At 39.1% G+C, this 12,245-nt stretch overlaps 1 protein-coding gene across 1 annotated transcript in view; it reads left to right on the top strand.

Annotated features, from left to right (window-relative positions):
- adgra2 (adhesion G protein-coupled receptor A2) overlaps positions 1-12,245 on the top strand; it is a 63,053-nt gene that overhangs the window by 30,552 nt on the left and 20,256 nt on the right. Inside the window, exon 2 of the mRNA XM_036578559.1 lies at positions 8,456-8,527. Within this exon, the coding sequence (XP_036434452.1) occupies positions 8,456-8,527 (72 nt within the window). The remainder of the gene's footprint in view (positions 1-8,455; positions 8,528-12,245) is intronic.

Raw genomic sequence — 12,245 nt, 5'->3', positions numbered from 1 at the left:
TTCGATATTCTTTTGGACTCACAATTTCAATATCCTCTATAATTTTTTTCAAGCCAAGAGATTGGCTAGGCCATGCAAGCGCCTTCACTTTCTTTTTTTGGAAATCAGTTTCGAGTCTCGAGTTATTTTGGCTGTATGTTTGGGCTCATTGTCCTGTTGAAACACCCATCTTCTTCCCAGATTCAGTTTACTTTAAGACTGAATTCTCCTCTTACATCTCCAGGTACTTCCTCCATTTGTGTTTCTTCTGATGACACATCATGCCCAGTACTGGTTGCAGAGATGCAGCTCCATATCATGATGCTCCCACCTTCATACTTCACTGTTGATTTGGTGTTCTTAGGAACATACATGCAACCCTTCTTTCTCCAAGCATGACAAGCTGAATTATTGTCAGAGAATTTTTATTTGTCTGAATGAGTACAGGATTCCAAAAGAGTTTTAATTGCTTGTTGTGTGAAATCTTCACAACAACCAACAGTGTCTTTTATAAAGACACCAGATGCACATTTTTCTAGCATTGTAATCTGGAACTTGATTTTTTTTTCTTTAACATGTACATATATATGGATGAGAGTTCAAAAGCCTCTGGGACTTTAGACTAAAATCCTTTTGCTCTGAATGACTCTATTCCTTAATTGAACGTTCCATTTTGTCACTTTCCTAAATGTTTCGGTAGTGACAAATTCAGCTGAGCACAACTCAAAACCGCTACCCAGTACATGACTAGCAAACACAGCTTTGAACAGTTGTACACACATAAAATCATAATATTTTTTATGAAAACACAAAAAAGTTTAATCTATTGCAGAAAATGTGTGTTTCAGTAGTGACAGTTCTTAATGTTACACACTGATTTTCAGACTTTGGGATACATTTAATTCAAAACAATGGGATCTAACTGTTCGCCATGTGGCCATTAGGGACAGAGATGCAGTGTAAAATACAGTGTGGCTAAAATACGGCTCCGCCCCTGGACTAAAACTTTTGGTAGTGACATGAAAACGTGGGACAGAATTTTTTGTTTCATTAAAAATGAAAATGATGATAAATTTAAATCTTTCAACTTCACAAAAGAAAATCACAAGTATTATTGTCATAGGGGTTAAGTGATGATTTTGTATATATATTTAGCTTATCACTATCTCTGTTAATGCAGTGTGTTTAAACAGATCATACCATAATCATTATTAGTCTCTAAGGTCAGAATACTTCATTATTTTCTTAATAGTTTTTTTTTTTGCTGTGGGAATTCAGCAAAATGTTCCCTATATATATATATATATATATATATATATATATATATATATATAGTGTATAAATACTTTTTACCTGTCAGTTTCGTGTTGTAGACATATCTTGCTGCGTAATAATGGTGAAGTGATTATGTGATGTATTCTCCTCATCGTATAAGTGTGAAAAGTGCTCTCTTGGACAGAGAACACCCATCATAAAACCTGCTGGTGCTGTGTCATGCAGAGGGATTCATCTCTGTAAACAGAAATAGATCCGTGTATGAATTTTTGATAAAGTTCACTCAGTTTGCCAGCAGTGTGTCATTAAGGTACTTGAAAGCTTTTTCAGCACTTACTGGAACATGATGAGCACAGAGAGTGTGTTTCTCTTCCACATTCCCCATCCTGGTGATAAGAGACTGTGTGTGTGTGTGTGTGTGCGTGTGTGTGTGTGTGTGTGTGTGTGCGTGTGTGTGTGTGTGTGTGTGTGTGTGTGTGTGTGCGTGCGCGTGTGTGTGTGTGTGTGTGTGTGTGTGTGTGTAAGTGTACGCATCACTGTTGATCTTCACACAGAGAGAGCGCACGCGGCTCTGACCTTTACCCCTGGAGCCGAGTGTGTGTGTGTGTGTGAAGGAGGAAACGGTGGGTAGAGTCGTTCCTTTCATCACACTGCTAATGAGGACTGGGACACGCCAGCCAGGAAACACCTATTGTTCCCTTTCAGAGTGTACGACTACTGAAACACACACACACACAGTGATGAGGACCCTCTCAGACACCCGGAGTAACACTCTCTTTCTCTGTCTCTCTCTCTCCCCCCGATTCTCTCTATCACTCACAGTGTCTCAGACACGCAAATTCACATTCACGACTTTCACCCCCAAGACCACGAACTACTGATACCTTCTGTACTGCATAACTTTCTATCTCCCTTTTCTTGCTCTCCTCCCTTTTCTTTCTTTCTTGATCTCTCATTCTTTGCCATCTCTCTTTTTCTCTTTTTCTCTCTTTTGCTCACACTAGTTCTCTCTTTCTCTCCTCCCATTTTTCCCTCTCTCCTTTTTGTCTCTTCCTCTCTATCTTTTCTGGTCTTTCACTCTCTCTTGATCACTCCATCTCCTTCCCTTGCTCTCTCTTCTTTTTTACACTCTCTCTCTCTTTTACTTTTTCTCCTTCTCTGTCTCCCCTCAGCTCCCTTTCTTTCTTTCTTTCTTTCTTGTTCTGTCTCATTCTTTTTTATATTTTCCTTTCTCTGCCTGTCTCTTTCTCTCTCACTGGCTCCATTTCTGTTTCTTTCTCTTTTTTCTCTCTCTTGCTTACTCCATCTCTCTCTCTGTCCTTCTCTCTCACCCTCCTTGCACACTTCTTGACAATTATCAACAGTCAGTACTGAAGCTCAGTTGAGGCTCAGTTGGCTTATGAAAGCTTGAATGTCTACACATCTTCTGTTTACTCGGTTGACATAAATATAGAAAAAAGCCATAATGTTGTAGGTTGTCTCTAATACACACACTTCACATGAGAGTCTTTTTCAGTGCTTCATTTAACTATCTAGCTTAAATGTGTAATATAATTCTAAGGCAGGGGTTGGTTTTACTGCCCTGCTGTGGCTCCACAGCAGAATTAGATTTTTAGATAAAATAAAATAATCCACCTTTTGCAGTAAAATAAAGCTCTGCTGATCGTTCAACACAGTTTAACAATAAATGATCTTAACTCCTGGAGTTAATGTATAACTGCTAATTCACCTTTTAAGCCAGAAGATCTGCACGCAGACAGTTGGTCACCATAGCAACACCGACAACAATCTCACCTAGCTAGTTGCTAACGAAAAGGCAAAAAAAAAAATTAAGATAAACATCGATACTTTGGAGACGAATGGACTTTTATAAGCACTCCAGCTGGTTTCCTGATACGTTTAATCTGCAGCGAGAAACTGTCAAACACTAAAAGCTTGAAGTCAGCTTCTCATTCGCCAGATTCTTGTTCAGATTTTCCCACTCCACATTAAATTGGTGTAGCCTCAGGCACCAAGGTGGAATGGAAAAATTCAAACAAGAAGCTGGTGAATGAGAAGTTGACTTAAAGCTTTGTAAAAAGTAAAACGTTGAGAGACATTTAAAAGATACTGTTCCACTTTTGAGGAAAGGTTTCCTGTTGGAGATTCGAGAAAAGCAGCCTTATATCTGGGCTAAAGCCTAAAGCAGAGCAAAGTAAGTCTGCATTTTCATTTATATTATATTTTTTAGCCTATACCAGTACATTTGCACATACCGAGACAAATTTACGGCCAAGATGGTAAAATGGACATAAAATGCTGTGGATCCCAAGGTTTGTTTTTTGTTGAAAGGACGAAATGGCTCTTCTTAACATTTGGGTTAACTGATCATCTAGCATAGCTGACCTTGTGAATGAATGCAATCAAATCCTCACCGCAATGTTCCAACATGTAGTGTAGAGCCTTCTCAGATAAGCAGAGGCTGTTACTGCAGCAAAGAAAGACAAAATCCTTATTAATACCCTTGATTTCAGAAGAAATGCTGGATGAGCAGGTGTCTACAAACTTTTGGACAAGTAGTGTATCAATAACTTTACTTCAGGCAAGACATTCTTGTTGCTTTTTACAGCATTGATGTGTATTTATATTTATTCTAATGTTATATAATGTTTTCACTAGCATTAAACACACTATACTAGTTTCCCTGGCTGGCCCAAAGCTATTGCGCAGTATATCACCTCTCAGATGTGAAAGCCTGAAGTGCTTTATGATGCACACTGTTAGACTAAACCTCCCGCACATAGCGTGCAGATTTGAAGAGCATTTATCTGCTAGACACCTTGTCAGAGTAAACTCCCCTCAGGAGAGACTGGAGGAGTGTTGTGTCAAGAAGTCGAGATCAAGGCCGTGTGTGTGTGTGTATGTGTACATGAGTCTGCTCTACAGAGTAAAGCTCTTCTCTGAGCCCTGCTGGCTGGGCCGTGGGCTCAACAGAGCGTTCCTCATCCCAGAATAGAATATCTAATGGACGTGTTGAACAGACTGACATCAGATACTAAACAAATAGATATTACTGGGCTGATAGTGTTGTTTAACCCTTTCAGGTCGCCCTAGACAGAAATGGCTCTTCTGTTTAAGTGTTGTTTAATTACTCCTCACTTGTGTGTCATTTAAACAAGCGGAGAGGTTCTGTGGAAAGTGCAGATTCCAGACTTTCAGTTGATACAACATTTGTAAGTAGAAGAAGAGATATTTTATTAAGATTGAAAATTGATGGAAAGAAAAAAAAAACATTCTCTTTAAGTTTTTGTTATTCAGTGATGAATTGTGACTATTAGAGCATTTTGGCCAAAAACAAAAAGGTTAAATTGGCCAATCAGGAATCATTTTTCTCCATGTTGTCTAGGTGGATATAGTTAAGCAAGCTCTCCTATTGGTTATGACTTCAGAAACTGTAGAGAAGTCCTCACTAACCGGCTCATGGAAACCTTGAAAGTGACTGGTCAAAATCTGTGCTTAAAACATTAAAAGACATACCATCACTCGTAGCAACTCTTAATGTTGTTTATGATGTGTTTGATGGGGGACCTTAAGTGTAAAGCCAGAGAACTTTTAAGCCTTTCAGGCCGTATTACAGAAACGTCTATCTATTTTGTCTTAAGTTAAGATCTGACAGGTCAGGATAAGAGTTCAGATTACAGAAGCAAATCTTATCTTGATTTAGAAATCTTATCTTATCTTACAGCATCTTATCTCAAGTTAAGAAATCCAAACTTACTCGATCGTAGTTGACAATCAACTGTCATGCCTGTTTCCTAGGAACCGACCATACACACACAGCTGAAACGTAAACATGTAATCAAAGTAATGAAGTTAGTTAACCAGACAGCTCGCGTAAGCTACTGTTACTGATACAAAATAGGTCAAACAAAACTAAATAAACCTGGAGTTAAGAATATTGTGGCAGCGCTTCATGCTTTTTATCAGAGTGTGGCCGAGTGTGCTAACATTATTCCTCCTAATAAACAGACACATGTTCAGCTCTGTCTCCTCATTATTCACCACCACCACTGTAATCATCAGCATTAACATACGGAGGTAATAAGAGGGGATGGTAGAGTTTGTGTCTGCAGCGTCTGGGGTTTTAAAACACTGTTAGAAAAAACCTCATAAGTCAAAGCATAATTTTCAGTGTAGATAAACCTAACATCATTATGCTAGTTACAGTGAACTGTGCTGCTTGTCACTACATAAAACAATACAAGCAGGCCTTTAAAACAGACGTTAAGACTCTTCTGGGATTGTCTTAAAGTTAAGACAAAATTTATGAAATTCTGTCTAGTTAGGATGTTTCTGTAATACTGTTTTCTCATCTGGAGTTAATGGACAAGATTATAAACTTCAGAACTGTTGTTCCTTAATAGCTTCTGTCCTAAATTCAGTCTTAACTGAAGTTGTCATGGTGACTAAGCAGATAAGATAAGATTTCAGACCTAAGAAGCTTCTGTCATATCGCTCCTGGTTCCAATAAGTAATCATTGGGGAGAGTCATATACAGTTGAGTCATAATTATTGGGAGGGCTGTAACCTCCCTGGAAATTAAGGCGGTGATTGCACTAGTATGAGTGACTCTGACACTGCAGTGTTGCTGGAGGTTTTACGTATATCACTGTCACTGCTAGGTTGAAAGTGGACCGTCAACCAAAAATATCCAACCCAGAGTGGCTCTTTGGTGACTCTTCTTCAGCTCAAATACTCTGTGGTCAGTATGTAAGTATGGTAGGATTGCGCTGTTGTAGGTGGCTGAGTATGCCTTCTTTGAAACAGCGCGTCGAAACTGATCCGAAGCCATATGTACTAAACCGCTGGAGTGAGGCCCTCATAAGGATCTGATCAAAAACAAACAACCTTTCATTGCAATCCATTTTTTGGAAATGAGCCATTAGGACCTGAGGGAAGCAGCTGTGGTTTTATATATAGGCTTTCATTTTTGAGGAGCTGCAGAAAAAGAGGCTGCTTGTGGTTGGGCGTAAGAGAGGCTGGCTGCCTTCTTTCTGCAGTAGCCAATAAATAAGGGGAGTGGGGAAATAAAACTGGTCCCCTCCCCCATGAATTCAGCCTGGAACCGTCCCAGCAGGGAATTTTGTGGAAGTTTCTGGAAGGAGCGGTTGCCAGTGGGATAGACCTGGATTCGTTATTTGTGTCATCTGAGGAGGCCATTACGTGACATCAGCTGACCTCCATCGTCCTCCCAATTCCCACCTGGCCAATAAATATCATGCCAGAGGTTAATTTGGAGGCCGTTAGTATGTTTGTGTTAAGGGGGTTGGACTGATAAGTGTTTCAGCACATGGATATGGGTGAATGTGGGGGTAGGACAGAAAGCGAGAAAGAAGGGGAGAGAGCGTGAAACTGTATCTTCAAAGTCTGTTTTAAAAATGAATATTTATAGTTTGGCCGAGGAGGGTGTAACTTCATCGTGGGAAGAGTGTCTTCAAACTCGTAAAGGAAAGCATCTCCACTTTCCATCGCTCCCGAATTCTTCTGGTATTTTGTGTTTTCTTTGCTTCACACTTTTCTGAAGCGTATGACCAGGTGGCCTGTCATATTTGTTCTCTGTGGTGTTGGGGTACAGACATATTTCCTGCTTTTCAAACAGAAAAGGGACCCCCATTCCCATCAGCTCGAAGGCCTTGTGGTCAGCAATGAAAAACAGACCGGCCAAGTTTGATATTTCAGCTTTCACACACGCTTGTGTGTGAATAGGTGGTGCTTTTACCAACGTTTACTTTGTTGGAACAGTTCTGAGCTGGTTTATGATTTCAAGTGCCGGCCTGGTGTTATACAGTGCTGTGCGAAAAGCAAAACCACCCTTCATTTATTGAATTTCCAGTCATAATGGCCATTAAGTACAAGGTGTTCAGATACTTCAGATACTTCACTTGCATGAAGAAGGGGAAAGTCTAAGGAAAATCAGTGAACAGTTTCCAAAACTGGAGTTCAAAAAAATTATTAAAAGAAAAAAGAGAAAATGGGACTCCTAACAACCATGCAAGACCTGGTTGACCACCAAAACTGTCACCTTCAGATACACAGTGTTGGAGGAGAAAGAGAAGTTTTAGGATATAACTCAAGCACATCTGAAACAGCTTAGAAACCTTTCATTCGGTTATTGGAGAATATGTGAACGAGAGAGACAGCCTATCTCATCACATGATAAAACAGTGTAGGTGTTGTGCAATGTTAAAAGTAGTTAAACAGAACCTAAAACTTTCATCTTTTAGAAAAAATCAAGCTGCTTCAGATCTGAAAAAAATCCAAGGTGTTTCTGTCCATCCTTCCACTCTGAGAAGACCATGTGCTATGGGTCTGAAAGGATGTGTAGCTGTCAAGAAGCCTTTACTGACAAATGAGAAGACTTTTTATAAATCAAACAAAGAATTCTGTACCTTGAACTCCACTTATTTGTCTGGGTCTTTTGGAAGGCTGTGATGACAGACTTGCTTCGCAACAGATACAAACCAAACAAAATGTTTAATTATTCCACTCAAATAGCTCTGCTAAACTGCTATAGGTTAAATGGGATGTATATCGCTGCTGCCGGAAGAAAACCTCATATCTCCATTTTTGTTGTTTTTCAGTTTTTGTCATAATTTGAAAGTGCCTGTTGCCCTTTACATTGTCTGTAAATTTCATGATGAACAGACCAAATGAAACAGCCCAAAATTAATTGGAAAAAATTCTGGTTCATTAAAAGTACAGTAGGTTTTTCCTTCTCCTGTAAAGTTATGATGTTGGAGATACGAGGTTTTCTTCTGACAACAGCGATATGTAAATGTGTTCATTGGTCATGACATGGTGAATTCGTGGGAAATCCACCCAGGCTGTTTTTTGCAGCATTGTTTAAGAGTGTGGTCTGTATGGACTGGGGAGTGAATGCTAGGTTTTGAAACCTTAGCTATGTTCTTTATTTCCCGAAAATGTGATATGGGCACTTCAACTGTATATTCTTAAACCTTTCCCTCATGTTTTAATTCTGCTCTAGATGTGTAATAGTCAGCAAAAAATGTTCCACTCAACAAACTATCACACACTGTCTTTCTGAATGAATCTCTTTCTAAAACTGTTTTCCAGTCGTCCTCCTGTCTCTGACCTTCTGACCCCACAACCTCATAAATGTCCCACTGATTCCACTTCTCAACTGTGTGTCTTGTCTCCACAGGGACCTCAGGAATAACTTGATCAGCACCATAATGCCTGGAGCCTTCCAGAGTCTGACAGCGCTGCGGAAACTGTGAGTGATATTTCAGTCAAACTGACAGCCTTGTTCCCCCTAACCCAGCAAAGAAATCAGAACCATTTATTTTCTCCAGTTATGATGATGTGTGCAAGTACAGCTCATTTACACTGAATGCAGAAACGTCTAACAACACTGCTGTAAAAATTTAGAGGACGGTCTTTTCAGATCTTTTAATATTAGTAATATTAGAGTCTTGTCATTATTCAGAGATAAAAACGATGTTTGGAATGATTTTCTATATATTCTAAAAACAAAAACAGATATTGCATTGTGTCACTTTAAACAGATAATTGTAAACATGCTATGTTGTATCTGATGGTGGTGTCATCATAGTCTCTAGAGTGAGATTGAGATTGAAGTGAACACACCTAAACAACTCACCTACATATGACAAATTTTAGTGCATAATTTTTATTTTATTGCTGATTTTAACATAGTGGAAAACAATAAATCATAAAATATAAAATGTGCCACAACTTCTGCACAGGCCACATTTTATGTTGTATTTTTCCCCAATATGTTATATTCAGCAAATAAACAGTAATTGAGTATTAAAGTGTGCAGACATATGTTCTCTATAGAACAGGGGCCAGCAACATGCAGCTTTTTACTGCCCACAGCAGAATTAGATTTTTAGGTAAAAATAAAATGATCCTCCTTTGCAGTAAAATAAAGCTCTGCTGATCATTCAAACACAGTTTAACAATAAACTGTCTCAAACGCTGGGGTTAATGTAGAACTGCTAATGTACCCTTTAACCCAGAAGATTGATGCACAGATTGCTGGTCACCATAGCAATGCAGACAACAATCTCGCCTGGCTAGTAGCTAACGAAAAGGCAAAGAGAAAGATTTAAGATGAACATTGATAATTTGGAGACGAATGGACTCATTTACATTTAGAATCAATCCAGCTTCTGATACATTTAATCTGCAACAAGAAACTGTCAAACACTAAAAAGTCACAAAGCTGAAATCAGCTGCTTGTTCACTAGCTTCCTGTTCTAATTTTGAAAAAGAAGCTGGTGAATGGGAAGCTGACTTCAGCCTTATAAAAAATCAAACGTTGAGAGATATTTTACAAGAAACTATTCTACTTTTGAGGAAAAGTTTCCTGCTAGAGATGTGAGAGCTATGAAGCAGCTATAGCTGAGCTAAAGCTTTAAGCAGTAGGTCTGCGTTTTCGTTTATTTTTATAGCCTATACTAGTACATTTGCACATACTGAGACATATTTACAGCCAAGATGGTAAAATGGACATAAAATGTTGAGGCTCCCGAGGTGGTTAGATTTTTGCTGAAAGGACAAAACGGCTCTTCTTAACATTTGGGTTGCCAACTCCTGCTGTAGAGGATGTATTCGCTTACTTTCACTTAGAAAATTAACAAAACAATATAATTTAACCAGGGGCGCCCAAACTTTTGCATAGAACTGTATCTTGAAGGTTTAAGGAAATGAAAAGAAAAACTACAACTGCTTTGGGGGGTTTTTATCCTGTTAGCTGGTGAGTGCAGAAGGAACCCTGTTGAAAAGGCCAGCACAGACCAGTATGAATTCAGTGCTTGTCTACGCTGCTTTATGCTAGTCTAATGCTGGTCTAATGCTGGTCTAGTTCTGTTTTAGCTGGATACCTAGCAAGGTCATGCTACTTGACCAGCACTCAAAACACAACATATGCTGTTTTTTTCAACAGGGAAGGCGTTGAGAGAATGTTACTGCTAGGAAGTTGAATAAGCCAGCAAGCTCGCTGCCTGGCTATCTAGATGCCATACCTAGATACCTACATTCTCTGTCTGAAAGTGTAAAAAACTTAACTCTGGCAACCTTTTTGTGCTGAATAATGATATAATCACTGTGTTATGATAGAATCACACTGTTTTCTTCATGAATTTGTTGAGCGACTGAGGTAGGAGATGCACTAATGTTAGCTTGGTTGTATTTACTAGCCTATAGCTCAGTGGCTAGGCTAGCAGTGAAGACTGGTTGACACCACAAGGATTCCCAGTGGTTGTGTTATGGATTTGCCAAATGCATGATGGAGATTGTAGTGAAAAAAACACTGATAAAAAAAGAAGAAAATAATATAAAATTGTGAATTCTGCTAAACTGGGTAAGGCTGAGGAATGTAATTCTGTGGTAAAGAATACTGCATAATATGAAATATAGCATATTAACTAGTAGGCTTCAGGCTGAAATGCTATCATTTCCATATAAACTGTAATCGGGTTCTTTTACTCACAGAAAGCAAAGCTCAGAACTCATTTTGACAGATCAAAGGTGACATTTAACATCTGAGCACAGTGAGCTTATTTTATATCACACATGAGTCAAGCTAACACAGACATGGGAAGAGGGTTTGGTGTGTGGTGACCAAGATTAGATCTAAGACCGGAGCTGACTGGACTAAGTACACGACTGTTTCCAATCATTCTGAGAGCAGCTATGGTGAGGCAGAAGCTCCAGCCTGTTGTCGTGGGAACCGCAGGGCCCTGCAGAGGTCTCTGGGGCGGCACTGGAAGTGACAGTGGGACGGTTGCTAACCACTCGCTGGTCTTTCATTGTGATTTAAAACGACCGCAAGCTGTGGTCATGATGTGGTCTGTTCTTAAGAGCATCCCAAGAGGGAGCCTGTTTGAGTGGAGATTTGAGTTCAGCAAAGGAATTTTAAATGGTTATATGATGGCAGAGATGGCAGTGCCAGCCTTAAAGAAAACAAATTTACACAGTTTTTCTTTCACCATAAAAAAAGTAGTCCATTAGCCCCGTTTCTCTGGTTGAAAGTGTCCTGTCTCTGGTGTCCATTTTGTTCTGAATAAAAATAGTCACTGTTTTCTTTACAACTGTGTTTGACAACTGAGAATTGAGGCTACAATGCTAATGTAGCTAATAACCCAGCTGAAAAAACAGCACAAACTAGCATGAATACCATGGTTTATGCTGGTTTATGCTGGTTTAGCACGTCACCCCACATGGTCATGCTGGTTGACCATCATACCAGCATCCGAAACACAACATATGCTGGTTTTGCTGGTGACCAGCTATGTTAGTCCAACATATGCTGGTTACGCTAGCGAGGAAGAAATAGAGCCATATATACATTAGCTTTGTGCTAACTCCATGCCTAAATCATTACATTTTTGCCTCGAAGTTGTTAAGGTAGTCATACAGGCTTGTGTTTTTGTTGGTTCTGACACTGTATAACACACTATTATCTATCAGAATGGAAAAAAGTATGTTGCATAGCTAAAAACAATAGCAAAAGCTGTAACTGTTAGCTCTGTTGTTATTGATAACAGTATTTCATACAGTGTCAGATCCCAAATAACAAGAGGATAGTGGGCCACTGTTGGCCTGCTGACGGCAAAGCTGGCGAACTACTGACTCTTTGCACAGCGTTTTACGGGTTGCCCTCAAAATGCCTCTTTTTATCACTCATTTTCTACTCCCAGTCCAATTTTCTTATTTTTTCTTCATTTATTTTTTCGTTATCCTAGTAAATTAGTGTAAAAAATTATTTTAATAGCAATATCATAAAGCCTGTTATACATCTGTAACCAATCAAGCACAGTGTCAGCAACATTTTGATAAAATCGTTTGATTTTAGGCCTTGTCATTCATTTTCTTTTTCTCAGTAGTTTGTGATATTTGTCCTAGTTTATTTTTCAAAATAAACGTCTGTGTGTATTAAAAATCTATTTGAAAACTAGTTAGTT

Source organism: Colossoma macropomum, unplaced genomic scaffold (assembly GCF_904425465.1).
Source record: "Colossoma macropomum unplaced genomic scaffold, Colossoma_macropomum, whole genome shotgun sequence".
Classification (NCBI taxonomy): Eukaryota; Metazoa; Chordata; class Actinopteri; order Characiformes; family Serrasalmidae; genus Colossoma; species Colossoma macropomum.
This window is presented reverse-complemented; position numbering and strand designations above follow the sequence as displayed.